This window comes from Dermacentor silvarum, chromosome 1 (assembly GCF_013339745.2).
Source record: "Dermacentor silvarum isolate Dsil-2018 chromosome 1, BIME_Dsil_1.4, whole genome shotgun sequence".
Lineage (NCBI taxonomy): Eukaryota > Metazoa > Arthropoda > Arachnida > Ixodida > Ixodidae > Dermacentor > Dermacentor silvarum.
Genome location: NC_051154.1, coordinates 57,140,251 through 57,166,615, shown reverse-complemented (window position 1 = coordinate 57,166,615; position 26,365 = coordinate 57,140,251). Strand labels below are relative to the sequence as shown.

The following is a 26,365-nucleotide window of genomic DNA, read 5'->3' as shown; positions in this document are numbered from 1 at the left end:
AATATGCCGAGCAAAACTGAAATATTTTCTGAATAGCCACAGACTGCCCCGTTCCGAAAGGAATGGAAGATGGCTGCCCGCCGAACGCTCAGGCCCTCGCTACTCGCACCTGCCGGTGAGCATGTATTTATTTGCGCATGATAAACCTTTTTGCGCGGCAGTAAAACGTTATCGAGCCCTTTCGGCATGCATACGACATCGCTCTGCCAACTCTTCCTTGCTGAGGATCCGTTTTAGCGGCATTCTTATCCTTCCGTTGCACGCCGCCGCGATTTTCGACCAGCCACCGCAAGCTAAGTAAGGCGAAGCGGACCAATCTGAGAAGCCGGCACCACCCTCTTCATGCGGTTATCTATTTTCACTGTGCTGGCTCGGCCCCATCGAAACCCTCTCCACTAGAGCGTGCTCCTCGCCTCTTGTCAGCCAATTAGATAAGAAAAACCGCTGAGTGTAGAGAATGTTATTGGTTTTGAAAGCGAACAAAGCTGACCTCCTATAAACGAGGAGAGTGTTTGATTGGGTTGTTCAGACAACGCTGCGGGTCACCGCCCGATGCTTGCGTCGGTGGTTACGTAAATTTGACGTCAAGAGTTTGGAATCAAAACAGTTTGGAATCATTTTACGTTATAGCGCCCCGTATGTCATAGGACTATCATTTCGTTGTTTTGTGTTTTTTTAAGCTCTTGGCATGATAGGAAGGAGTTGCTTGCGCTGTTTTGGCATCGGGGAATCCTTGTACCGCGATCGGCAAGTGCTAAGGATCTTGTGCACATATGGCTATACTGATTCACTGATTCACGTATTTATAGAAAGAAAGTGAGTTTCGTTACATGGTGCAATACAACATAATGCCAATTTGAACGCGGGCTGGCAAGTTCTTCCAGAATCGGCAGAACACGCGCGTTCCTGAATGAGGATGGGACAGGCGAGGTGTATGGGGGAAAAAACGCAAAGAAACGCAACAGCATGCCATTGGAAAGAAGAAATCAGGTAGGTTCAACCAGTGCCGAGCACACCTCCATGTAGACATCAAATAACAATGCAAATAAATACACTAGTGGAATGTGGAGAAAAGTGTTGACGTACAGCACTGCCACCAGGAAACAACCAAAACAACACTGGTAAAAAACCAACAGAATACGGACAAGACGCTTGTGTATCCAGGCAATCTATGATTGCATAGTGCACGTTCTTGACTCTACCGGTCCACACTGATACCTTACAAACAGCCCGCGTTCAGAAGAAGCAGAGAGTTCTTGCAGAAGGAGGATATGGCAACGGTTTTGCTACGTTTGTTGTACGGCTGCGAAGTGCTTTAAGAGTCGTGTACCCTGGCTACACCATTCGGTTGAGTTTTTACCGTGATCTGTATTATTTAAAAAGAATTACAAAAAGTCACTAAAATGCATTTGGGCACAATATGTGTACATGCAGTCACGGACCTGAAAAAAATAAATTACAAGAAACAGTTCGCTCAGCTTATAAAGCCAGCACTGATAGGTATTATCAAGTACGCTGTACGAGTTTCCTGCTCCCCTTCTTAAGCTCACTAAATCTCTAAATCACTGCCTAAAAGAAGGCTGTCTCTCTCTCTTCTTCCCCCTTTTTTGGCACTTGTAAATCTGGAATCGCACCCGTCGTTAACATGCGATGCATCTGTATTAGCGTGACCCGTGTATAATACGACCAGAAAGAACAAACATTTTTTTTAGACATAAAATAACTCATCTTGCTCTTTACTGACTGGGCCTTCGTGACTTGCTGTTGCTAATACTTGTGATGCATGGCCAACAGATGAATAGCCATTGTTCGAATTTTACAAAAAAAAAAAGTGTTTGGTCACATGGCGGCGAACGTCGCAGTTCAGTCAATATACACATTCATAAAGGGTGTCGAGGAGTGTACGTAGTCGGCAAATAATAAGCGCCATAGTTGCGGCAGAAGGAATGTTACACCAGGGGAAACACAATACTCAAAAGCAAGCAAGCCGTAGATATCCATCAGCCGGGAGTGGTTCAGTGCAATCCCACAAAAAACCCATGACAGTACTGTTATTTCTCATCCACTATTCCTGGTGGTTTTCTAGCGGTTTCAAAATGGTTCATTATGATTCATAGATAGTGTTTGTCAACTTTACTGTTTACAGGAGCAGACCTGCCATTAAAATTCAGAATGATACTCCCAACTGTGATTTAATGTTTCATTCGGTACAGCGGCAGTGAACCGATTACAAAAAAATGTTGAAGCCCGCAACTTATGAAAGCTACCTAAAGATATAAATTAAACTTGTAACACATAGCTTTTCAAAGTGAAGTCTACTAAGAAAACGTGTTAGATTTATGAACGTCATGAACTAGAAATAAGGTTCAAATATTTCTACTAACGCGGCCTTGTCTCATGTCTTCTGTTCGGTGTTTGAAAATTTTGAAAATGATAATCACGATACAGAAGGGAGTACATAGGCCACGTACGTGTCCAACAGTTGCGAACTGTGTAGAATGCACGGACGTCCGTCCATCCGTTTGTCTGTTTGTCTGCACGTACGCACTACGCATGTACGCGTGTAATTTTTATACAAGAGGACAGCAAACTACGTAAGGATATTCATTTAGTCATGTTGCTTTGCATAATATCCTTAAAGGAAAAATGAGATCTGTGAGCATAAGACGATATCTAACGTTTGTCTTCTTTTTATTTCAGACACAGCCTGTCACGAGCGCCGAAGAAGAAAACGAGAAGCAGCGATCAACATCTGTAAGCTCACAAATGGCTTGAAGACACAACAATAACAATTTCCATTCTATGCACCTAACCTTCGAATTTCTTATCCCAGTTAGGAGAACGAGGTGTAGATGTGGCACCGCAACTTCTCTTATGTTAAACAAAATTACTGAGCACTTGTATTCCAGGATGATCTATCACCATTGGGAGGCCTTCCCGCGTCTACCATATCAATGATTAGGTCAGGAGACCACTTTATTGGACATGGGACATAGAAAAGAAAGTAGTTTCACACTTCTTTTGTTTGTTTGCTTTATAAACAAGATTCACACGACGGGCCGGATCGCTGAGTCAGTGCGCAAGTGAGCGTGACGGGGCAGAGGTGCAGGGAATCTGTAGTTTGATTCGGTGGCACTCGGCGAAGTCATGCTCTTCCGCAGAGTTCAGACCATCGTGTGCATCCAGTTTTAATAAATTCGACAAAGAAAGGTACTTCGTCAGTTGAGTATAACTACACTGCTAAAATTTAATTTTGGGGTTCAAGGTCCCGAAGCTGCACACTGGGGCTATACCAGAGGACCCAGTGGAGGACTATGGGGACCAAGTTTGACCACCTCAAACGTGCACCAAACGAACACCTTTACAGTGCACCCATTGCGCGGTACACGAGCGGTTTTTTCACTCCGCTTCCGTCGGAATGCGGCCTCCGTGGCCGGGAAGCGAACCTCCGATCTCGTGCTCAGTGGCGCAACGACATAACCACTGATCAGCCACCACGGCGAGTCGAGACTATTGTTATAAACACTAAAATAAGATATTGAGACGTTGGATACACGCGCTAAATGCAACCAAATTCTTACATCTCTCGCATAAAAGAATAGAGCGTCGTGCGTCGCTACATATCTATTTGTTGAAGGCACTGGGACGACGTTCACAACTCTCGAAAGCGTCATGCACGTGCCGCATAAGTGATGTGGCGAGGAGCTTACCTGAACGTCATGATTTCTTCGAAATGCTCAAGCTCCAGCAGTGGACCATCAGCGGACATATTCCTAAGCAAACGGGAGCGGTATTGGTCTTCATAATACGAAGGCGGCGCGGACGCTCGCCAGCTTCCTTAACATGGACGGAGGCTCTTGAAGACACAGGCGTAGGAGACGCTACCAAAAGATTTTGCCTACGCTTGAATGAACACACATAATAACCCATAAAGATGCTTCCCATATATATATATATATATATATATATATATATATAGTAACTGGACTTTTCTATGGCCCAAGCGTATTTAGAAAAATCAGAAGCACAACTTCGCGGTTATCTTAGGTTTATTTACCCAACAGTTTCGGTGGGTGAACCGACTGTTTTCAAGGCCCTTGAAAAAGGTCGGTCCACCGACCGAAACTGTTGGGTAAGTAAACCTAAGATAACCGCGAAGTTGTGCTTCTGATTTATATATATATATATATATATATATATATATATATATATAGAGAGAGAGAGAGAGAGAGAGAGAGAGAGAGATTCGTTTAATAGAATAGAGAAAGTAAGGTGACGCAATGTATATGTAGTTTCATGTTGTTTTGCCAGCACGCAAAAACTATGTTTTTCCTTTGTCAAGAAAAAAGCGCCGATGAACTTAGCGTGCAACATAACACGGCAGATGAGTAAAACTGAACGGCATTGTTTTATGCTACGGAACGCATGCCTATACGATGCACGCTAGGTCGACGCCTTGGAGTCGACTTTGGATGCCGTCGCAAGGCCTCCTGATGGCAAACGCGAGGCGACTGTCCTTCGCAGCGGAAGAGTACGAGGACGAGACGCTGCGCGCGTGCTGCTCTAGCGGACAGAGGAAGGACCGGTTCTTGCGCCCGTGCGATAAGAGAGTGGAGATCCTGATGAAGTACATGGAGCAAGGAAACACGGATGTCACGCAGGAGTGCGTGGATGCTTTCAAGCGGTGTTGCAAGCTAGAAGAAGGTAAGAACTCGACGACTTAATTCCAAGGTCACAAATCGGGCGAATGACGCTTTATTTCTGGAGAGTAGAGGTGTGACAAAAGTATGCCAAGGTTTACATTATTTGTAAGCATCTTGTTCTGCGCTATAAGTATAAAGTTTTTCTTGCTACTTCCAACACTCTTGTAAAGGATGCGTCTCTTCAAACAACCCTCTTCCACTCAGTCTTCCAAGAGTATGCTATATTCACGACGCGTCCTATGGGTCTTTCCAGCAATAAAATTACTTGATTTATGAGTGCACGAGTGTTACTTACGGACCCTTCGAAGCACTCTTAAAGGTTCCTGTTCTGTAGAGTGTATGAGGGCTAACTAATTTAAAGTACAGATGTATGTTACCTTCGTTATGTCTACCAGTACGTAGTGTGATAGACAGCATCGCATCTTCACTTTATTTGTTAGGCAAGGAGTAGAGAGCACCGTTTGCTGGCGCCAATGCCTACTTCAGTATTTATGTCAAGACAACCAAAAAAGGTGACACAGACTTTCAGGTAACACTGGCCGTGTGCCCATTGGTTAGTGCCACAGAATTACAATATGAAGCACAGGCGCTTGCAAGGCTAGCACCGCCCGTTTTCAGCAACAAACCAATCAACTAAACAATCACTTGACAATGTCAGCTACAACATACAATGCAAACCGCGGCAAATTTCGATATGTGTAGTGTTCGCTCCCTTTTTAAATGATTTTGCTTGTATATCAGCACAACCGCTTAACTGATCCATCAGTCGATTACTGGTTATCCATTACGGCAACAAAAGCTCGTTTAAAAATGGCCGACACTAGAGAAATGATGGTTAGTCGAAGGAGCAAAAAGCAACATCAGCACACTATCCATTGAGCAACTCGGCATTTGGCGGCTTATACGAGTCACTCTCTGCAGAAAAGTTTTATCTTCCCAAAGCAGAACAAAGGCTATGAGACACGCTGTAGTGGATGGCAAAATTGAACTAGTTGAAGCACAACTAAGCAGTAGACTGACAAGAACGCAGTGCCATTGCTAACTGGTTGTAATGTCACTTAATCGGAACCAATATTAGGCACAAGAAATCACACACGCAACAAAGCACGAAACAAGATAGGACGTCTTCATTTACATTGCCATGCACACGAACTTCATTCATTTGCCGAATAATAAATACCACAGAAGTGTCACTAATGTAACTGTCCCCCGTTTTCTTAATAAGGCTTCCAACGATTCTCGGACCGCAACACTCCTGCTTTTGCCTAATATTATGATATCCCTTAACCTTGCATCACATGTGCAAGATTCACAGTCTGCTGACTGACGCAATCTTAATCGATTTTTTCTTGGCCTTTTCATGTTTGGTTGCTCTTTCGTTTAGGCAGTGGCACCCCGTTTGCCTTACATGGGCTTCATATACCCCATGGCGGTGTATTTGGAATTTGGTGTATCACTGACGCGGCATTTTACGTGCTGATTCAATTGTTCATGCCGAAGATTTTCGTTTTTTTTTTCGTTTTTTTCTGTTCTTTTCCTGTGTGCACGAAATACAGGAACACAGCCGACCAATAACTTGCACAGGACAGAAATTGTGAGGGGTATGCCACACCGATTCGCAACTTTGGGTGCTATAATGTAAAATGATTCCAAACTGTTTTGATTTCAAACTCCTGACGTCAAATTTACGTAACCACCGACGCAAGCATCGGGCGGTGACCCGCAGCGTTGTCTCTACAACTCAATCAAGCACTCTTCTCGTTTATAGGAGGTCACCGTTGTTCGCTTTCAAAACCAATAACATTGTCTACACTCAGCGGTTTCTCTTATCTAATTGGCTGACAAGAGGCGAGGAGCATGCTATAGTGGAGAGGGTTTCGATGGGGCCCAGCCAGCACAGTGAAAATAGATAACCGCATGAAGAGGGTGGTGCCGGCTTCTCGGATTGGTCCGCTTCGCCTTACTTAGCTTATGGTGGCTGGTCGAAAATCGCGGCGGCGTGCAACGGAAGTATAAGAATGCCGCTAAAATGGATCCTCAGCAAGGAAGAGTTGGTAGAGCGATGTCGCCTGCATGCCGAAAGGGCTCGATAACGTTTTACTGCCACGCAAAAAGGTTTATCATGCACAAATAAATACATGCTCACCGGCAGGTGCGAGTAGCGAGGGCCTGAGCGAACGGCGGGTAGCCATCTTCTATTTCTTTCGTAACGGCGCAGTCTGTGGCTATTCAGAAAATTTTGCTGTTTTGTTCGGCAAATTAATGCATTTTTTTTTCGCGCACACGTCACTTTGACGTGGTGAGTTTTCGCGGTTTTGTGAGGTCACGTGACAGACAGGCGAAGTGGGCGTAGCCAGAAACATTGGACCAATAGCAGAGGGCTAATGGTGAAAAGGCGTCGAATCAGGAATAATTATTTTTCTTTTGCGCGATTTAATCACGAATAATCAGTGTGTACACGTTATATCAGATGGCGAGCTATCGCGGTTTTCGTGACGTCGCGTGACAGACAGGCAAAGCAGGGAGTGGCCCGAAAATGTTTCGACCAATCGTGGAGGCTGATTTCAGAAATTGGAATCCAAACAGTGTGGATTCATTTTACGTTATAGTGCCCCTTCTTCAAGTTGTGTGTCACTCTGTGGATGTAGGGCGCTACTTCACTTCTTTGTTGAGTTGCGGTGCTCTTTGCATGCGTTCCTGCAATTTCTACAGCACAGTTTCTGCAACAGTTGAGTTGAGTACGGTTCGCCCTTTCATTTGTTACTGCATTCATCGGAACAAGAAAAAAACTTATTTCCAGATGTTGCTGATGTGAGGTCATTCGGCGACGCTGACATGGAACAGCTCACAGATGAGCTATCAGACGACCACACAGAACTCCGCGAGGATTTTCGTGACACTTGGCTGTTTCACCATATTACTATTGGGTGAGTACAGCCGCCAAGTACATCAAGCTCCGTATTCAAAAAAACTTCTCTAACGTAACTGCTCTCGAGGTAGAGGTTCGCCGCGGTGATTCTGTCTTCATCACCACCAAAGCTATAATACCGCAAGAGATAGGGGAAGTGCGGGGAGGGGGGGCTAGTGCATGTCAGTGAGAGAACGCTCGTGCGACATAATAAATGAAAAATAAAATTTGTGTATTTAGCCAGGATGATTTATTCGACTAAGTGGGGAAAGAGGCGGCAGGAACATAGAGTGAAAAAACTACGGGGGAAGTCATTAAGAATGTGGGAAGGGGAAACGGTGCAAACAGCCATGCGGCGGCAAATAAGTCGTAAGGTGCCCGTCTCTATTGCGAATTCGTAAAGATTAAAGACACGTTCCCTGGTTCCCGGGCGGGGAGATCCATTCGCGCAACGTCACTATTCTCGCAGCTTATACTTCCGCATGCTATACTGTGTAACGCTGGGCAATTCCACAGTAAATGGCGCACGTTCAGCCTCGCAAAAGGTTTGTGAATACGGGGCCGAGGTCGGTATTTACAAAACTTGTCGTACGTGAGTACCGACTATAGTGGTCAACGAAGCGAGTGTTTTACTTTATCAAGCGCACCAATAACAAAAGTGGTGGGCGCTCAAACGCCACCCACTGTGCGAATATACTTACGCAAGACAACGCTTAAGAATGCACCCCACCCCTAGAACCTGTATTAAAGTTTTTACGTTCTGTTGAGTAAGAGTGTCGCCTCATTGGCCAATCGCTGACAGCACTTACGAAAAAGAGATTTATTCGCAAAAAAAAAATATATATATATATATATATATATATATATATATATATATATATATATATGTGTGTTTTTTTTTTTCGCTGTAACTATTAGTAAGCGAAGATGTGAGCCAATTGTGATCTTGGATATATTATTAGCGAAGGTGGTTCGCTTTCGGCACTATTCGATTACCCGTATTCGCTTGGGTCTCAAAAATTACTCTTCGCACCCCCCTAGTTTGGGACCCCTGTCGATTCACGGCGACTAGGGGCACAAGGAGAAACAAATAAATCTCAGATCTGTGACACTGCACGCAGCATGAGCAGACTGCTTTCATCTTTAGCATCTATGTGCGCGTATTATCTCATTCGTGTACGTTCTCACATGCGCGCCTATCCTTCTAGGACAAGCGTTAGAACATCGTACGTCTTTCAACTTCCAAAGTGCATATTTCACGGTGATAGATCACGTTGGGCCTCAAGCGGCCAGTCGCTCGACAATTGTGCGTGTATTCGCGGGCTTCTTTCACGCTCGGGTAAACACTTTTATGTAGCACGTATTCAGCAACAGAAAGCTGTATCGGGAGTTTTTCATTTCGCTTTACAATTTCTCATTGGCACTTTTGATCTTATTATAATATTTGAGAAGTTTGGTACATAATAGTTGGGACACCCCGTATATACGGAGGCTGGCAACTCGCAGAGCGAGGCCGAATCAATCGACAGATCAAAGCACAGGGGCACTGAATGCGAAAAATTAGTTCTGCAACAATTGGCGAGGGGGAAGAGAGTTGTCGTCCGCCCAAAATTTTTCCTTCATTAGTGAAGCCTGTTTTCGGCCTTTTGCATCTGTAATGTGCTGTATCTCTCAAACCACTCTCATCGAGAACTGCACTCTTCGATACGATTTTCTGACCTCGTAACGTTACTTCTCTATTTTCTTCTATGCTGCGTGGCAAAGTGTAGCCGTGACTACTTTAACGTGGCTAAATATCTATTTTTTGCGTCATTTCAATATTTCTGGTAACAATAGAATTATCATTATTTTAGAGTGCAAATCGCTGATCTTGCTATATTTTGATTTTTTTTATACATGTTTCCACGGGCAATTCCAACTCTAGCTAACTTCTAGCAAACATATATTTTCCTTATTTTCCCTCTTAAGGAGCTCATCGTTAGAGCTCCTTATAACTGCGTCATTATGAGCGTTAGCGATCCTATTTCTAAATTTTAGGGGCGTTCCTAAAAATAAAACCAGGCGTTTCTTTTTTTTTATGTGGAACATTTTCTTTAAAAAAAAGCGTCACATCTATGCCCCTGCTGTTTTTGCCAATAGGTCACGTGGCTAGGCTGACATTAGAAGCAAGAAAATTTTCAACAATAATTTCGACAATTACCCATATATGGCAATTCATTTTTGAACTGCTAAGTTTAAGGGACATGTTGTAATTGCGAAAGTGAAACCCCGGAGCAGGGAATTCATGTCCGCTAATCCGCCTTTTTCACGGCCCGACGGCGCATGCGCCCTGCCCTGGCGGATTAGTCGCGAAACGTTTTGGAAGGGTCGCGCGCGCGGCCGTGCGGCCCCATCTCGGGGAAACGTCCCCCGAAAAAAAAAAAAAAGAAAAAAAAAAGCGCTCGGACGCGCGCTACTGACAACTCGTGCCGTGTACCGCGTTGAAACTCCACTGGTAGCTCGACGTCAGTGCAGTACTGAAAGTGTGCGTAGCGTAAGACTGGCTTTGGTACTGCGACGGGCTTTCTTTTCGACGGCACCGATAAAATCGCCGTGCCTACCATCGTTCGACCGAAACCCGCGCGATCGGCCGTCGAACCGATAACGCGATAGCCGCAACGCCTTCGTTGGTATATATAAATAATCGCGCTCAAAGTGAGTCAAAACGTGCCTACGAAGTTGAAAGGTTGAAATGCGCAAGGCTTCGACCCTCGCAAGCCGTGCACATGAAGTTTGAGCCAATGTTGATTTCAGCGAAGCTTAGGCCTGGCTCCGTCGAGTTCATGCACCCGCTACCGGCGGACCTGTACTGAAAAGTAAGCAAGTTAGGACGAAGGAAACTGCTTTTATAGTTCAGTTCTGGCCTTAGCGATTTGAAATAAACTACTCTTCGCTTTGCACGGCGCGTACACAATAATCTGCAAGCGGCGACACAGCGCTGTTCCCAACGGCTGTGCCAACATCTGTAGGTCACCGTTCCCGTAGGCTGCCGCTCGTATTCGCAACGTAGATGGGTCGGTTTGTACGTGTTGGTATGCTCACGCATTTCTTAATTCCTGAGATGTACTGTTTATCTCTGCGTCAAACGCGAAACAAGAGACGGTACATTCGGTACAGCAGCATAAACAGCCGCCTCGCTCAGTTATATACCAACGGTGTCAGCGATGGCATCCGCGTTTTTGCGGGAGAACAACACGGCCTTTAAATGAGCGCTTATGTGAGCACATTTTTCTCTAATCATGCTTTATTACACGCGAAAGCTAAGTATGATGAAGTTAAAGAAAAGCTAGAATCAGTAATATATTAACAGCCCGATATTTCTAACTGGATCACAGTCGCCGTTGAGTAGCTCAGGCGCTCATACTGACTCGTCTCACGGTGGAATAACGCGGCTCATATGAGCAGGTATATGTGTTTTATTCGACGTTTTGACATTTTTTTTCATATCAGCGATGCACCTTTTCCCAATTTTTGACGTTAACAACGATCTGTGGCTGTAGATGTAGATGTAAACAAGCGCACCGCTTTGCTAAATCCGACGCGGAAAGCTGCCCGCTCGAAAACTTCTTATTTATGCAAAATGTCTAAAGAATGTGCAAAAAGAATTGAAAGAAAAGCGAAGTGCAAGTGCAGGAGTCAGCGACAACAAACTCCAAAGCAGCCGCGCCGACAGAGGGTACTCACAGTACACTTATAGGCCACACTATAAACAAAACAGCGCTATCACGCCTGCTCACCCTATATATATAGTTGGTGAGTGCTACATGGCTTCCAGGAACGACATGCTGTCCTGCAGAAGCCATTAATAATTATTCGCGGTCCACGAAATGCACAACCGATGCGCACTCAACAAGGACGCAGGTTCACAAATCAACCGGCGAAAGCCCCGGCACCCTACCAAAACGTTTCCGGTAGCGTTCGGCAGAGGGCAGCACAGGAAAATGAAAAAGGCGGATTAGCAGAAATCCTAAGATAGCGCCATTCTATAGATATCCGTCCCCAAAATCAGTAAAATATACATAGCCGCCACAGCTAAAATTGTCCTGAGCTGTTAGGGGCACGCGTTCGGGAAACTGTTCGCTGGAACGCCCATGTATTTCGTAGCACTTTTTATTTTATTTATTTATTTACAAATACCTCACAGGCTCCACATAGGAGTATTATGTGAGGGGGACTATGTAATAAATTTTTAGCACGAACACAAAAGCAAAAGGAATTCAAAAACCAAGTGTTATACAATGGAAAAATGGGAGAGATAACATAGGTGTAACACTGTAATAATAAGACACTTAGTACGTATTATACATATTTGAATGGGTCAACATGCTGTCATTATATAATATATAATGACAGCATTTATCTCGGAAAGCGTTTATCTCGGAAATAGAGCCAGTCTGACGATTCCTGCTAGGCAGATATTACTTCACTGCACCTCCACTTCAACTACGCAATTACAGGCACACTAATTTTATTAATTAAACAGTTAAAGAACATATATATCTTAGTTAGCGAAATTAGTGTTGAAAATTTTCTCGCTGCTAATGCCGGCCTATAGCCACATAGCCTATATTAGCAATAACGCCAGGGGCCCAGATTTGTCAATTCTTTTTTTTAATGTGTGCGCTATAAAAAGAAGAAAAAACTGGTATAGGCGAGAAGACAACGTTCAATGACCTCGAATTACAAGTGGCCGGACTGGCCAGTCGCCTTGCCGCAAGAACAATCGTAGTATCGGAAAGTTCTAGTACCCCAAGCTAGCGGACGCAATCCTCTGGGCGCACGAAACATACTGCAAGAGAGTACAAAGGAGCGCGAGTTATATATTTTAAGCTTTTAGGTTGGCTAATTCACTTGTGTGCGCTATTTACAAGAGCTCTACCATTGTTTGTGGTGCCATGCAGGGCAGACGGCAGAGCCGAATTCGCGGCCAGCTTGCCGTCGTCGATCACCACATGGGAGGTGAGCGCCGTGAGCGTCTCGCCCAGCGGCGGCGTCTGCGCGGTCGACCCTATCGAAATATTAGCAACAAAGAAGTTCTTCGTCGAAGTAAACGTGCCCTACTCGGTAGTCAGGAACGAGCAAATCGAGATCCCGGCCACCGTCTACAACTACGGCTCGAGACACGTGGAGGTGAGACCCGCTATTGTTATTCTCCCCACTCACAAAATTCGTGGTCCAGAGCATTTCAACGGCTTAGCCAGAAGTATTATTTGACAAACGATGAATAAGGGAGAGTGGGAAAGAAGGAAATGCATGACGTGGTTGGGTAATGTGGAGGTGAAAGCTAAGGCTTTTAAGTATGGCCCGTCATGTTACGTGAAATGGGGTCAAGAGCCCGCATTATCGAACCTCCGATTGCCTGCTGAGGAGCACAGTCGCGTTAACCACCTAGCTGATTCGCTCTCTCTCTCTCTCTCTCTCTCTCTTTGCACCCTCTCCAACCATTTTATCCCCCACCCCAATGTAGGGTAGCAAACCGGGAACTGACAACTAAGTGGTTCGTTTGGGAAAGGAAATGTTGGCGCTATCTTCTGCAGCCCTTGAGGGGTTAACCTCCCTGCCTTTCCTATCTCGCTTGCTCTCTCTCTCTAGCTGATTCGGCAGGTGTACTTAGCGTAAATGGGACCTGTCAGTTTTGAAAGGAGGGCAGCAACTTTTCTTTCGTCTCACCGATAACCAGTGAAAAAGTAGCTACGAAAGGCTCCTGTTGACGGCTGCTGCCATGGATGTCCTAATTGGATGCTTGGCGCGCTCAACAGCAGCATGCAACTGTCAGCGCACTAGCAGTAGTAATAAAGCCTTTCATGGCGTATGAAAGAAACCAGAGCACTGTACGGCTTCGGATGGCTCGGCCGTCTTTTCATCTTGCCGGCTCTTTATCAACAAGGTAGAAAACTGACCACAACAACCTACGAACGCGGTCATTTTGTGTTATCTCTTTGAGGCTATATATTTAGAATCAAGGGCATTCGGGCGTCGCCTGCGTGAGACGCAGTTACATTTACGAAGGCCCCGAGAAATGAATGCAAGGGCTTCGAAAGAAACTACCAGTCTTACAAGGTCCTTTGGAAGCTACAGCGGCAAGTGTTTGTTTTCGATGCCGTAGAAATGTTTTGTTAGGCAGCCTAAGGTTTTTAGTTATCCTAGGCAAGCCGACAACAATCCATGTCAGCATCAAGGAACAGTATAATAGAGGGGCCGGATAAGCGAAGTAACTAGCACATAAGACATCAGTCTCTGAAATAGAAAAAAAAAAAAAAAAAGAGCACGAGTGCTTGAGTTGTTTATATGTAGCACCTTGAAACTATCTACTGCTAAGATTAACAACTCCTTCGACCCCCCCCCCCCCCCCAGTTTCGTACCTTTACTTGACGGATCCTTTGTTCCTTTTTAGTAATTTCACTAGATAAAGAAGAAAACATACGCATGTTCATGCTTCAAAGTGTCGCCCCTACAAGTGTGAATGTACTTTCACAAACTTGCATGAAGGTCTATGTTTAATCCTCGCAAGCTGCAAAGCGGCATCAGAAGTGCTTGTCGGTGATGGTGTTGTTCCAGGTGGAATTATAGTCTAGCATTCTGGCCCGACAAGCGTCTTTTCCCGGCGCACGGTGTGTCAACTTGTGTACTCACAGAAATGCGAGCAAAAGGCGCGATACCTCCACATGCTCCATCCGTGCTTTTCGAGGAGCGCTATAGTTGTCTTGCACACGCCAGAGGTAATACTCATCTATCTTATCACATCTGCAAGCAACCTTTTCCGCACACCTTCTTTCACCGAGTGCGCTCACACTGTCCGTATTCGTTTCAATTCAAGGAGTATTTCTGTCGTGCATGACCTGTAAAACAGTACTGTACCGAGCAATGTCTTACGTTCCCTATTAGTATGATCCAGCATTCCGAGTGCATCCTACAGAGTGATACATTCTATATGAGACATGTCAACGTTGAATTCGTCACTGTTCCCGAGACAGGAGAGCTGACATGCTTCAATATATCGGGAAGTTTTGACGTTCGAACGTGTTATGGTTACCTGAGTACATTCAACTTTGTGCAATGCTTTTTCTTTAGTTTCGAAAGCAAGTCTCAAGGCAAGCCCAAGCCGGATGGGAAGCTGTTACTAGAAAAGAAGAATCCGCAGTAGCATGCCTCTGTGTGAAAAGTCTTGCTGAACGCGCATTTCCTTTGAAGATGTCATTAACACAATGCCTAGAATCTCCTCATAACAGCAGTTGAGGCAGAGCTGCTTCGTTTTTGCCATTTCAGGCAAAAGTGATGCTGCTCGGGACCAACGACATCTGCTCTGGCGCCAAGCTAGGCAAGCCTTCCGCCATTCGGCGACTCAGCATTCCACCGGGACGTGGTCGCACCGCAATATTTCCCGTAGTTCCTCTGGCCGCTGGAATGAAATACATCCACGTGAAAGCCTCCAGCAACAGCGGGGAAAGTGACGCGGTCAAGGTGGAGCTGAATGTGCTGGTGAGAAGATAGACAACCCTTGTCTGGGCAACCCTCAATTTGGTGTTAATCTTGGTGCTGAAATTAATTAAACCGCGTAGCAATGACGCTTAAATCTTGCTAGCAGGCGGTTTAATTATTCGTTAGAAATGAAGGACAATATCACAGGAACAGCAAGGGCGCAAAGCTTCTAATTATGACGGCGCCATCTGCATGTGTAAAGCTATGTGTGTTGAAAAGGGGCCCTTCAACACACTTCCGTTCACCCTATTGGGCGTTTCACTTTTTCTTAATACTTGTCAATCTTTCAATACAGTGCGCAGAAGGTCATCGATGTGGTGCGAAGCCACCGCTGTTAGGTCTGTTCGATCAGGCGAGCAAAAAAGAAAAGGACGCAATATGGCGTTGCGCACCAATGGATAAGTACTGCGAGTGATTTACGTGCAGCTGAACCGGATCCTACGGCGGGGTTAAAGGCGGCAAGAAAAAGCACGAAGAAAATAAAGAAGCAGCTGTGTTCACGATAGGTGTCACGAGAGCCCCTAAACTTCGCTGTTATTTTTGCTACAGCTATTAAACAGAGCAGTTAAGAGAAGGTTAATGAACTTATCGACCTTGAATGAGAACCCTCGTTAGCCCTAGGCGACATCTGATCATCATAACATGCGCGTTGTATACATTAAGCTAACACCACAGACAGCCCTGTGGTACACTTGTGTGAAAGTGCGCAGCGCCTCCTTCAAAAATTCCCGCGACGTATGATGTTGCAATGAATCAACTGGATGGCGAGGCAAAGGAACCGGATTGCTGATCAATCGGCCCAAAGAAAGATTGCAGGTTCGTGGCAAGAAAATGTACTTTAAAAGCCACCGGTCATATATGTAAGAATTTTGCTGCAGACAAGCAGAAATGTTGGCTATAATTGTCCAGCCATCGAACATCCGGCTTCAGAATGCTGGAATGTAGTATACACGAACTGAAACTCGGCGCTACGTCAATTGCAAATCACAGCGCTTGTCTTCGGCTATTCATGCGTTCGTGTCGCAGCTGCGTGATTCCCCGGAAAAATTTGGTCTCTGTTGCGAAACTCGAAACACCACCGTAGCCAAATTGGGCTGGCTACAGCGGCACACCTCGCGCATTTTTCCTGCTACCATAGGCATAAGTAGTACATATAGTTATGGTAATTTAGGCTAGCGAGCAGGGACATTTTCATGCCACGCAGCAAACGAGTCTCCAAGCTATTTTTCGCGGCTTGCCAATGCCGCGGAACTGAGAGACCACTGAAACGCACTTAATTATTCAGGCGGGCAAGCGTCGCGTGGAGCTATCACTTTCTCTCGGCGCCACTCGGGAAAATGGCAGATTGCAATGCAGAAAGATCACTAATGTCGAAGTTTACACGGGACTGCAACTGGCGGGAAAGACACTGGTCATTGTGATCACGCTGACTCAGGCGCGTTTTAGCGCCAGCACATGTATTTACGCTAGTGTAGTCGTACCTTAAGAGTATCGCGATTCCATGATGCACGCATTGCCTAAGAAGTAATTATACTTTGCTAGTGTCTACCACTTTTTGCATCCTTTCTGCTGGCCATTTTAGGCGTTACTCGTGCACTGTTGGCACTCATTTCCTTTTTCAGTTAAGCAAATGGTATTACAGGCCATAAAACAGGCCGAATTTGTTCTTTGACACCGATTCAAATAATGGCATATTCATTATTAAACGTAACTCACCTTTCTGGACGAGAGACATTCGCGCATGCTAAGGCTTTCGGTCTGGCAGAGCAATAAGCCAGATTATTTCCATCAAGCTCAATGGCTTTGTAACGTTCACTTGCGTAGCCACCCGGTATTACGAAGACAAGGTCCTTTGCTGTTGTCTTGGATCCTCGAAACTCGCAAGGACGAAGCCAACGACACATTCAGGAGTCGTACACAGGTGATTAAATAACAACATTTTATTCATTCTCCTTAAGACGTTACAACATCAGCAAGCATTTTTAGTATGCAGCAAATTGCAAGTTTTTGTGCACTTTTTTTTGTTCCGTTATTGTTCTACAGTAAAACAATTAAATAAAGGCGAAATCATACATGCTCGTAATGTAATCTTGCTAACCAGCCGACGACGTTGTAGAATTAGTGTAAATATCTGCGACTTCGCAATGATTCAATGTCACCTGCTTTTCAGAGATCTTTAACGCAAATGGCACCCAATTGGTTCACATAAGAGCGCCACATCCGGATTTCGCTCTGCCAAACACAGAGCACTGCGAAATTGACATCGTAGGTAAGTACGTGTATATGTTGTTTATCGCAGTACAATGGAGGGTAATGTAATATTGTGTTGTAATTGAATTGAATTATGAATTTTTAATTACCAGAACTACGTTTTAATTATGAGGCACGCCGTAGTGGGCGACTCCGGATTAATTTTGACCACCAGGGGATCTTTAACGTGCCCGCAATGCATGGGAAACGGACGTTTTCTTTTTTTTTTTTTTTTTTCATGTCGCCCCCATCGAAGTGCGGCCACCACGGCGGGGATTCGATCCCGCGACCTCGTGCTTAGCAGCGCAACACCATGTCCGCTACGCCACCGCGGCGGGTGTTTGCGTTTTAATAAGTGTAATACAACATTACGACATCAATATAAACGCAGAGTTTTACCAGCCCGCTTCGGCATCATTACAGTAAGATTTCGTTTTATATATGAAAAGCAAAACGATGTAATTAGGTGCGCTATGGGACTCAATATTGGGTTGTTCTTATATGCGTAGTTTTAAGCGTCCTCATTGGCGCTTGGTAGAATACTATCTGTGTAAAGAAATACACGTGCGTATGTACGTGTTCAGATGTGTCCAGAATAACTTAGAAGTGTGACTTGTCTCTTGAATTATTTATAGATCCTTATTTCTTCTCCTAACGACACAACGTATCACCAACAACACAAAACCGCAACCCTAAAGTATCACCACTGGTCCAATTTCACAGAATCCAGTGATAAAGGAGTGGTTAGAGTGAGCAGCCTTATAAATAACCGGTTTGATGCCTTCACCTGAAGCCCATTTAAGATCCATCCTGGGGATGCGTATTGCGTGAGACTTACGTAGTCTTGGTTTCTTTTCTGTTTTGATGGCGCAATCTTTCAAACAAGGAAAGAAAGCCATGCGAAAAGATAGCGAAGCAAGAAATCTAATTTAGTGCCTTCAAAAGTGATCTTCACCTTTCTAATTTAATGACAGACTGGAAAATCAATAGCATATTGACATCTTATCAGTAAAGCATAATCTCAGTAATGCAATACTTCAGCCGAGCACCAAGAATAGCCTTTGGCAAGATCACTATACTGCGTTTAATTTGCTTTTCTTCTTCATTTCTTTGCTTTCCTTCCACAGGAGATGGAGTAGGCGCCGTATTGGAAACTGTTATCAAACATCCAGGAGAGGCCGTAATTTTGCCAACTGACTGTGGAGAGCAAGCCACAAGCAAGTTGGTGCCAGCACTGTACGCCTATGAGTACTTTAAGACTACAAACCGCATCAGCCCGGGCGACGAATACAAGACTCTTGCGTTCATCAGGAGAGGTAATCCCATCAACTTTCGCAGACGTGCGTTGGAGCATTAGCTCAATGCTGATTCGTTTTTTCCTCGGACACCCTAACGCTTGATCAGTGAACGCGGACTATAAATACTCAAACGCAATACAACCTGAGGCCAGCGACTGTCATGGGACAGCCTCCGGCACCCGCAGGGCATCCACATAACTGCGCTGACAACTATAGACAATGTTTGTTTTTTATCTCCTCGCAAATTGTTCGTCTTTGTGCCTATCCGTGTCTAACACTGTCCAAAGGAATTGACAGCGTCCCCTCAGAGGCGCCGCACTGCAGAGACGTGTTTCTTTAACCATTGCTCTTGGCAGGAATGAATAGCTGACCAGCGTTATTGAATCACACTGTCTTGTTCAATCTAGGAGCATTGCTGTCTCACACTCGGTAGAGTCGAAGAGCGCGTCGGTGTACGGCAGTTAGTACCTCTCGATAAGGCAGTGGCAGGTGGTGCCTCTATGGTGCTGGGGTGTGACCCTCCGACTGTGCTCGTTTCACTCGCTGAGCACTGTGCATCCACCACTGTCATCAAAGCTTTCACGCTAGTTGGATTCTCCGAGACAGAGTTGCAGGTGTAAGCACTTTTGCAACTCCTTAACAGAAGAAAAGAAAGCATGCATCCCGTTCAAAAGGGCTGAATTTTGTAGCTTGTGCACTGATACAAAAAATGGGTGTCATAACTTGCCGCTAAAAATAAAATCTCCAATCTTATTCAGGACGGAACGGAACCGAGAGTGGACGATTGGGTTTGTTGCTATTGCACTGTTGCATTGTAATAAATTAATAAAAAAATGACCGAAAAGCGCTGAATCGGCATTGTGGTGCCCGCTCCACCCATTTATCGTTTTTTTTTTTTCTTTATGTAAGAGGTCCGGTTATTGGCTCAAGTGAGGCTGAACCAGAAATGGTATGGGCGAAGAGTAAAGGTATGGGCGAAGTTTCCAAAAGTTGACAGCTCTTGTACGGTCTTCACTGGGCCTTTCATGGACAAAATTTGAAATCGGCGCCAGTCTGTCATTTATTTTCCTCTTCTGTGCAAGTTGAACTAATTATTAGTAGTTCGGGCATTATTGCAGATGATAGCTATCATCATCAGCCTATATTTAAGTCCACTGCAGGACGAAGGCCTCTCCCTGCGATCTCCATTACCCCTGTCTTGCGCTAGCGTATTCCAACTTGCGCCTGCAAATTTCCTAACTTCATCATCCCACCTGGTTTTCTGCCGTCCTCGACTGCGCTTCCCTTCTCTTGGTATCCATTCTGTAACCCTAATGGTCCACCGGTTATCGATCCTACGCATTACATGGCCTGCCCAGCTCCATTTGTTCCGCTTAATGTCAACTGATGCTAGCTATACTGATACGTAACTACGACAATAAATATAACTGCAGGAGAATAAGGCAACCGTCATGCAAGCTCTCATACAAGCTCCTATACGTTGCCATGTCTTCTAAATCATTATGAATCTATTAATTTTGATTTGATTCGTTATGGGTCCTGCAAGTTACGCTTGAAAGTTGTAAACGCGAGAGTATAATTTACTAATATAGATACTCTCTGCATTGTGTGACTACATTTGTCACCTTGTTACTTTAAGGATGTGACCTCTAATAACATGTTTATTGTGATGTGAACTTCATTTATGTGTTTATTTTGATGTAATGCATAATTATGTCTGTGCTGCTGTGAACCTTTGTATGGGGTAGCGGGCGGGTCAGGCTGCCAATGGCCACTTTTATTCGCCGCTCCGGTCTTTTTGTGAAATAGACGAAATAAAATTGATTGATTGATTGATTGATTGATTGATTGATTGATTGATTGATTGATTGATTGATTGATTGATTGATTGATTGATTGATTGATTGCTAAGTTTTCCTGCTCGAGACAGATGAGTCGCATAACGCAAACTGCTTTCTTTTTATCTTCCAGGCTACAATAAAATATTCGAGTACAGAAACAGGGACGGTTCCTTCAGCGTTTTTAAAAACCATCCGTCGAATTTTTGGTAAGAGTTGCTGTGATACCATTTTGCGCGCGGCAACCTTTGTGTTCGAATATTAGAGAGTTTTAGCTTAGGGGCCGCAAGCCGCACCCAAGCGTTGGGGGCGCCAGTCCCCCAGACTCCATTGTGGTCCATTTGCGCTTTTTTGCGCTCGCTTTGGGTTCTTTTGTACGCCCGGCGGCTTGCATCCCCTAATCTAAGACTCTCTAATAACACATGCGTTCGAGCAATAGATGCATTTGCTTTATCACACTGTTCATTCAGCACAATAACTGCGCCAATAGCGCCGTTAAAAAAAAAGATTCGGGGTCACGGGTTCTATCCCGGCAGCGCCGGGCACACTTCGATGAGGCGAGATGCGAAAACGCTCGTGTTCTTGATTTAGGTGCACGTTGAAGAACGCCAGGTGGTCAAAACTAATCTGGAGTCAACCGCTACGGCATTATTTCATGGTTTCATGGTTCTAGCATGTAATACACCAGAATTTATTTTTCTTTTTTTACCTTAATGATTCCAGCCTGTGGAGGTGCAACACTATTTGATCGACTACTGCATTCCGTTATACCGGGTGTTTCAGCGAACACTTTCAGAAATTTTTAAAGGTTGCTTCTGGCAGATAGTACAATTCTAGTTCATAAGCTGGTCAACTCGAAGAGGCCAACATTACTTGCACAAAAAATTGAAATACATGATCAGCTAATTAACAAAAATGCACTAATTAAGTTTTTAACTGTGTTCGCTGAAACGCCCTGCATATAGTACTCTCCGACGTGACACGCATTGTCTATATTAAGCCCAGAACAAGATCAGTATTAAACCATACACGTATTTAAAAATCTAGCTCGTTTTAATTAAAGAGACGCGTTGGCGTTATATTTATGCACCCGCTAGCAAGATAAGTGAATTTAATGCAAACCCTCGGGGGAGAATTTTCTTAAAAACAGATTGCCATAATTGATTGCAGCCCTATCTTGCACTGATCAATGATGATAGTAGATGTTATCTTGCTCGTCTTGCCTCCCAAAGTGGCAAAAAATGTATAAATTCTCCAGTCGAGACCACCTGGAGATGTGGCCACGCAAAACGGCTTAATGAGAGAATGTAGATCGAATTCCCGAGTCTTGTAAAAAAAATAACTTCGACGTCAAGCCAAAGAAACTGCGATAAGTGATTGAAGAATTTTTCAACCAACTCATGGAAACCAATTAGCCCAAATATGTTTACGAGGGACTAAAGACAAATACTAAATTAGTTTATAGACTAATAAAGTATTGTTTCAAAACTCCACTTTCGTTCATTTTGCGGCAATAGGCTGATTAGTCGAAAATAAAAGTCATACTTTTGTTCTTTTCCTTTCGTCTTTTGGCGGAATTTGACGGTGTCCATATAATAGCACCCTGGGAACTTCACGGCGCCGTCGCTACCAGCCTTGGCTTTTTTGCGTATTTTTCTGGCTCATCAAGCCTCCCATCGCGGTACGAGTGGCTGGTCCGGGATTAGAACGCCGGGCCAACGCCTTACCGTGGCAGTCGCTCCACCATCAGAGCTAACCAGGAGGCTAGGAGATCGCTGAGCGAGGCCGAATTAACCGACAACTCGAAGCCTTGGGACACTGGATATGGAAAATCGATTCTGGGGAAGCCAGCAAGATGGAGATAAGTTCAAGAAAAGCTGCAGTCGGGTGGATGACGATATTTCCCTTTCATGAGCTTTCCTCCGCCTTGCATGCTTCTGCGGAAACGATTTGTCATATTCAGTGGATTGCTGTTGTTGAAATAACCAATGTCCAGCTACTAGTCGAATTAGACGCAGAGCACGGGCGAGGAAATGTCACATTGAAATAGGAACGATAACGCCGCCGTGAAATTCCCGTAAGAGCGCCTAGTCTACGTGCGGTCTGCTAGTTGCTTCACTTTTTTCTTTCTTGCGTTTCCGATCTCGCCGTACATGCCTTAAGGTATGTCACCACATTTGAAAAGGCACTTTTTAAGAAAAATATACATTTTCTCTTTATTAGATTTTGAGAATTCACAAACATTCAAAAATGTTCTGCAGAAAGAATTATGTTCTAATCTTATTTAGTTCAAAAGTTATAGCCAACTTACTAACAGCTGGCGAACGGTTCTGAAACCGAAACGAATGTGGTGTGGTAACAGAAACTGATAACTCAGCGAAAATCAACGGCGTATATTGAGATTTTTCTGTTATGTTTTAGATTGATACGTAAAATATTATTCAAAGACAATTTGTAAGGCTTCCTTTTTTTTAAAACATTGCCCAAATTTCCGTAAGGGGGATGCCTGACGCTACAAGCGTTAAAAGTGCGTCTCTGTTGTTCACGTTGCGCGCGCTTTATGCTGCCGCTGTGAATGCCACTGGGATCGTCGTTTTTATAGCTATTATTTTTAGTAGCAACAGTAATAACATAGGCTGAACGTTTTTATAGGAGGGCATGGCCAAGTTCAAGGTAAAAAGGCGATTGAAAGAAAAGCTTCAATCAAAACTTTCGAAAAAATAGAAAACATTCAAACAAAGATTCAAACGAAAGTGAAGCCGGTTTATGCTAACCTTTGTAAGGATTTAAAGAAGTGCCTGCACGGAAAATCCCAAAATGTAACGAGAGTTTCAACGGTATGATATGGCAACGGGTGCCAAAGACGTCCGCGTGAGCCTGCCCTTTATTATGTGGCCTGCCCATCCTCCTTTTTGGTTTATATGATGCTGTGTGCCACTTCAAAGATAGCAACAGAAGTACAACAGATATTTTGAGGCAAGCAGGCATTAAACCTGGCCATCACACACTCGTAGCATGTTGCACCAGTGACCAGTACCGTGTAAAGAAGGCCCAGCGTCAATCAACGGGTGAGGCAAAATATCTCCGCAAGACAATGTGGGCTGCAACAAAAGCCAAAACAGAGCTCGTGGCAGCTAAGAAGGGCCCTAGCTATGAACCTAGGGGATTTTAACTTATTAGGGCGTGATGATCTTGTTTGTGCAAGGATTGGAAAACTTTAATCTTGTTTTTCTCAAAACTTGATTTCTTGCACTTTCCTGTTGCGCAAACAGTTGTAACTTCAAAATCAATGAATAGTTTTCAACGAAACTTTGCACGCTCGTTCCTTTATTACTAGACTGTGCAATGAACTAGGATTAATGAAAACGAATGATAAGTTTTGATGTTCTCAAGTTTTATTCCAAGCAATGCAGACAAAATGACACATTTTTTTGTTTTCTTTGGTATTTTTACTCTATCTTGATTCCCAATCATCGGATGGCAAAGATCCTAGTTCGTTGCACAGTCTGGTTAGTTGGCTACCTCTGTGCCAAAAAGTTTACGATTCCTGCACTCCATTCGCTAGTTCTGAATGTTCGCGTAACAGCCAAGTTTGGGCAATGTTTTGTCAATAACAAATGCCAGTATAATTTTTTTCACTCTTTCTTGCTTTTGAATATCATTTAAAATGGCCCTGTATAAGGTCAATGTGAAATAAAAATTTAATGGCCAAAACAAACTTTTTTTGAAAAAGGTGGTGACATACCTTAAAGGGACACTAAAGCAAAACTCTAAATCAGTTTAGACGGATAAAGCCTTCTTTGAAAACTCTGTTGTCGTTAATTTTGAAATATTAGGTTGATTAGTAGAAAAGAAAGCGAAGGCCAAAGGTTAAGTTTTTGAATTTCGCGCCGAATCCCCATCGCCGGTACGTCACTGCGGCGTCACAAATTTCAACGTACATTTTCATATTTCGGCTGCGTTGGCTCCGCAAATGTTCCCGTAACTTCAAATGTTCCCGTGGCTCCTTCTATGTACTCTATCTTTACCGCTGTAGAAGTAACTAGGCCCCAGAAGACGCTAAAGTGCGCCACCTGATTTACGCCGATATGCCTAGAAACTCAAATGTCGCAACAAAGGCATCGCGGACGAGCGCTTAGCGTAGGAGTCAAATAGTGATTTTTTTTCATTAAAGGAACAATAAAGAGGAGTATTATTTCAGCTGCGCTAGTAAATTAGTCTGCTAGAATCGCAAGAACGCCACGCTTACCGTGAGAGGAAGCATGGTAAGCCAAAAGAGACTAAAAACCAAGACTGGTGGCGACGCCCCTTTGAAGTTTCCGAACCATGCAGCTTGCCGTGACGTCGTTGATTTTGAGGCCGTCTGCTCGGCCCTGCCAGATCTTTCATCGGTCAAACTGAACTATTGTATTCTAAAAGAGTCCAAAGACTCAACTTTGCAAGTTTCAAGAAGTTATCCTGAGCTATAAGGCCGCCGAAATGCGATAAAATATTTTGACATCCGTAACGTCACGCTGACGTACACGTCACACTTTGGCTTCCGGTGCGAAATTCAAAAAATATAGGTTTGACCTTCTTTTTCTCTTCCAATAGTCGACCTATTACCGCGGAGTCAATGAAAATAAAGTTCTTCAAGAATACTTTATCAATCTAAGCTGATTTAGTGTTCCTCTTCAGTGGCCCTTTAATACGAAACTGTTTCTCGCTAAACAAAGGGAACGGGGCCAGGTTGCCTCTAAAATCCCCAGTATGCTCATGTGCTCATTCTAGTTAAGTGTAATGTCTGTTGCGATCCGAGAAACCCTTTGGCACGGAACATACACTCATCTTTTCAGAAGAAAAATAAATAAATAAATAAACACATCTGTTCAGTCTACTATCAGACTATGTAATATATATATATATATATATATATATATATATTATATTATTTATTTATTTATTTATTTATTTATTTATTTATTTATTTACTATTTTTTACAGGCTTACAGCATACGTGGTTCGCACTTTGTGCCAGGCTTCAAAGGCCATCATGATCGACGAAGGCGTCATTACTAGCGGGCTGCGCTACATTGCCAGTAAACAGCGCGGAGACGGAGAGTTCACTGATAAATATTCCGGGTATCAACGAAGACTAGTGGTTGGTATTGACTCATCTTTATTGCGAAACAAATAAGCATTACCTGCCCTTTTTTGCTACTCTATTAACAAAGAGAACAAATCACGAGGGGCGAAACTTGCGTGGCAGGAAAAGTCTTGTTCTCCTTAAGGGAGATGGCAGAAATGTAGGACAGAGGATTGGAATGAGCCGATTGCAAATAATAACCCGAAGAACAGTTTTAATAACATCATGCCGCATCCGCTACATAAATTCTGTCATTATTTATTACTTCAAGAATTTTGTGGTATGCTGAATATGATTAGCAAGTGCGGTTCACTGTGCTAGCTCCAGGACAGCTCATCGACACGATTAGAATAAATTGCGCATGAACTCTGCCAAGTTAAATTGTGCAAATATTAAACATTGCCATGGTGACAGCGGTACGTCGCTGTATCTTGTTCACTGCGTGCACTGACCTCATTATGGGTGGACGCAAAGGGTACAACAATTTTTCGAACCCAACTGCGCAGGGAGACTTGCAGCACCGAGCAGCGCTGACGGCCTATATGCTCATCACTCTCGAAGAGTGCGATGCCGAGGGCTTTAGGGTAAGTTTTTCGACGGCGAGTTTATCAAAGTTTAAAGGAGACTTCGGAAACGACTTAAGTCCTCGCTGACCACTAAGTAACGCTTCGGTACTCTTGGTTATTTACCGGAGCCACACGTGATCAATATTGAACGTCTGTGAC

The 26,365-nt window shown here is 44.1% G+C and overlaps 2 protein-coding genes across 8 annotated transcripts in view; both read left to right on the top strand.

Annotated features, from left to right (window-relative positions):
• LOC125945992 (A.superbus venom factor 1-like) overlaps positions 1-4,988 on the top strand; it is a 179,508-nt gene extending 174,520 nt beyond the window's left edge. Inside the window, exon 12 of the transcript XR_007467299.1 lies at positions 4,775-4,988. The gene's annotated coding sequence lies outside the window, so the exon portion shown is untranslated. The remainder of the gene's footprint in view (positions 1-4,774) is intronic.
• Positions 1-26,365, top strand: part of LOC119463792 (A.superbus venom factor 1-like) — a 268,434-nt gene that overhangs the window by 188,974 nt on the left and 53,095 nt on the right. For all 7 annotated transcript variants that reach the window (XM_049668402.1, XM_049668407.1, XM_049668410.1 and 4 more), the window contains 11 exons: positions 2,701-2,754; positions 4,525-4,704; positions 7,504-7,630; positions 12,552-12,780; positions 14,917-15,129; positions 16,954-17,050; positions 17,300-17,398; positions 18,507-18,695; positions 20,649-20,724; positions 25,499-25,655; positions 26,147-26,224. In XM_049668402.1, coding sequence (XP_049524359.1) covers positions 2,701-2,754; positions 4,525-4,704; positions 7,504-7,630; positions 12,552-12,780; positions 14,917-15,129; positions 16,954-17,050; positions 17,300-17,398; positions 18,507-18,695; positions 20,649-20,724; positions 25,499-25,655; positions 26,147-26,224 — 1,499 coding nt within the window. The remainder of the gene's footprint in view (positions 1-2,700; positions 2,755-4,524; positions 4,705-7,503; positions 7,631-12,551; positions 12,781-14,916; positions 15,130-16,953; positions 17,051-17,299; positions 17,399-18,506; positions 18,696-20,648; positions 20,725-25,498; positions 25,656-26,146; positions 26,225-26,365) is intronic.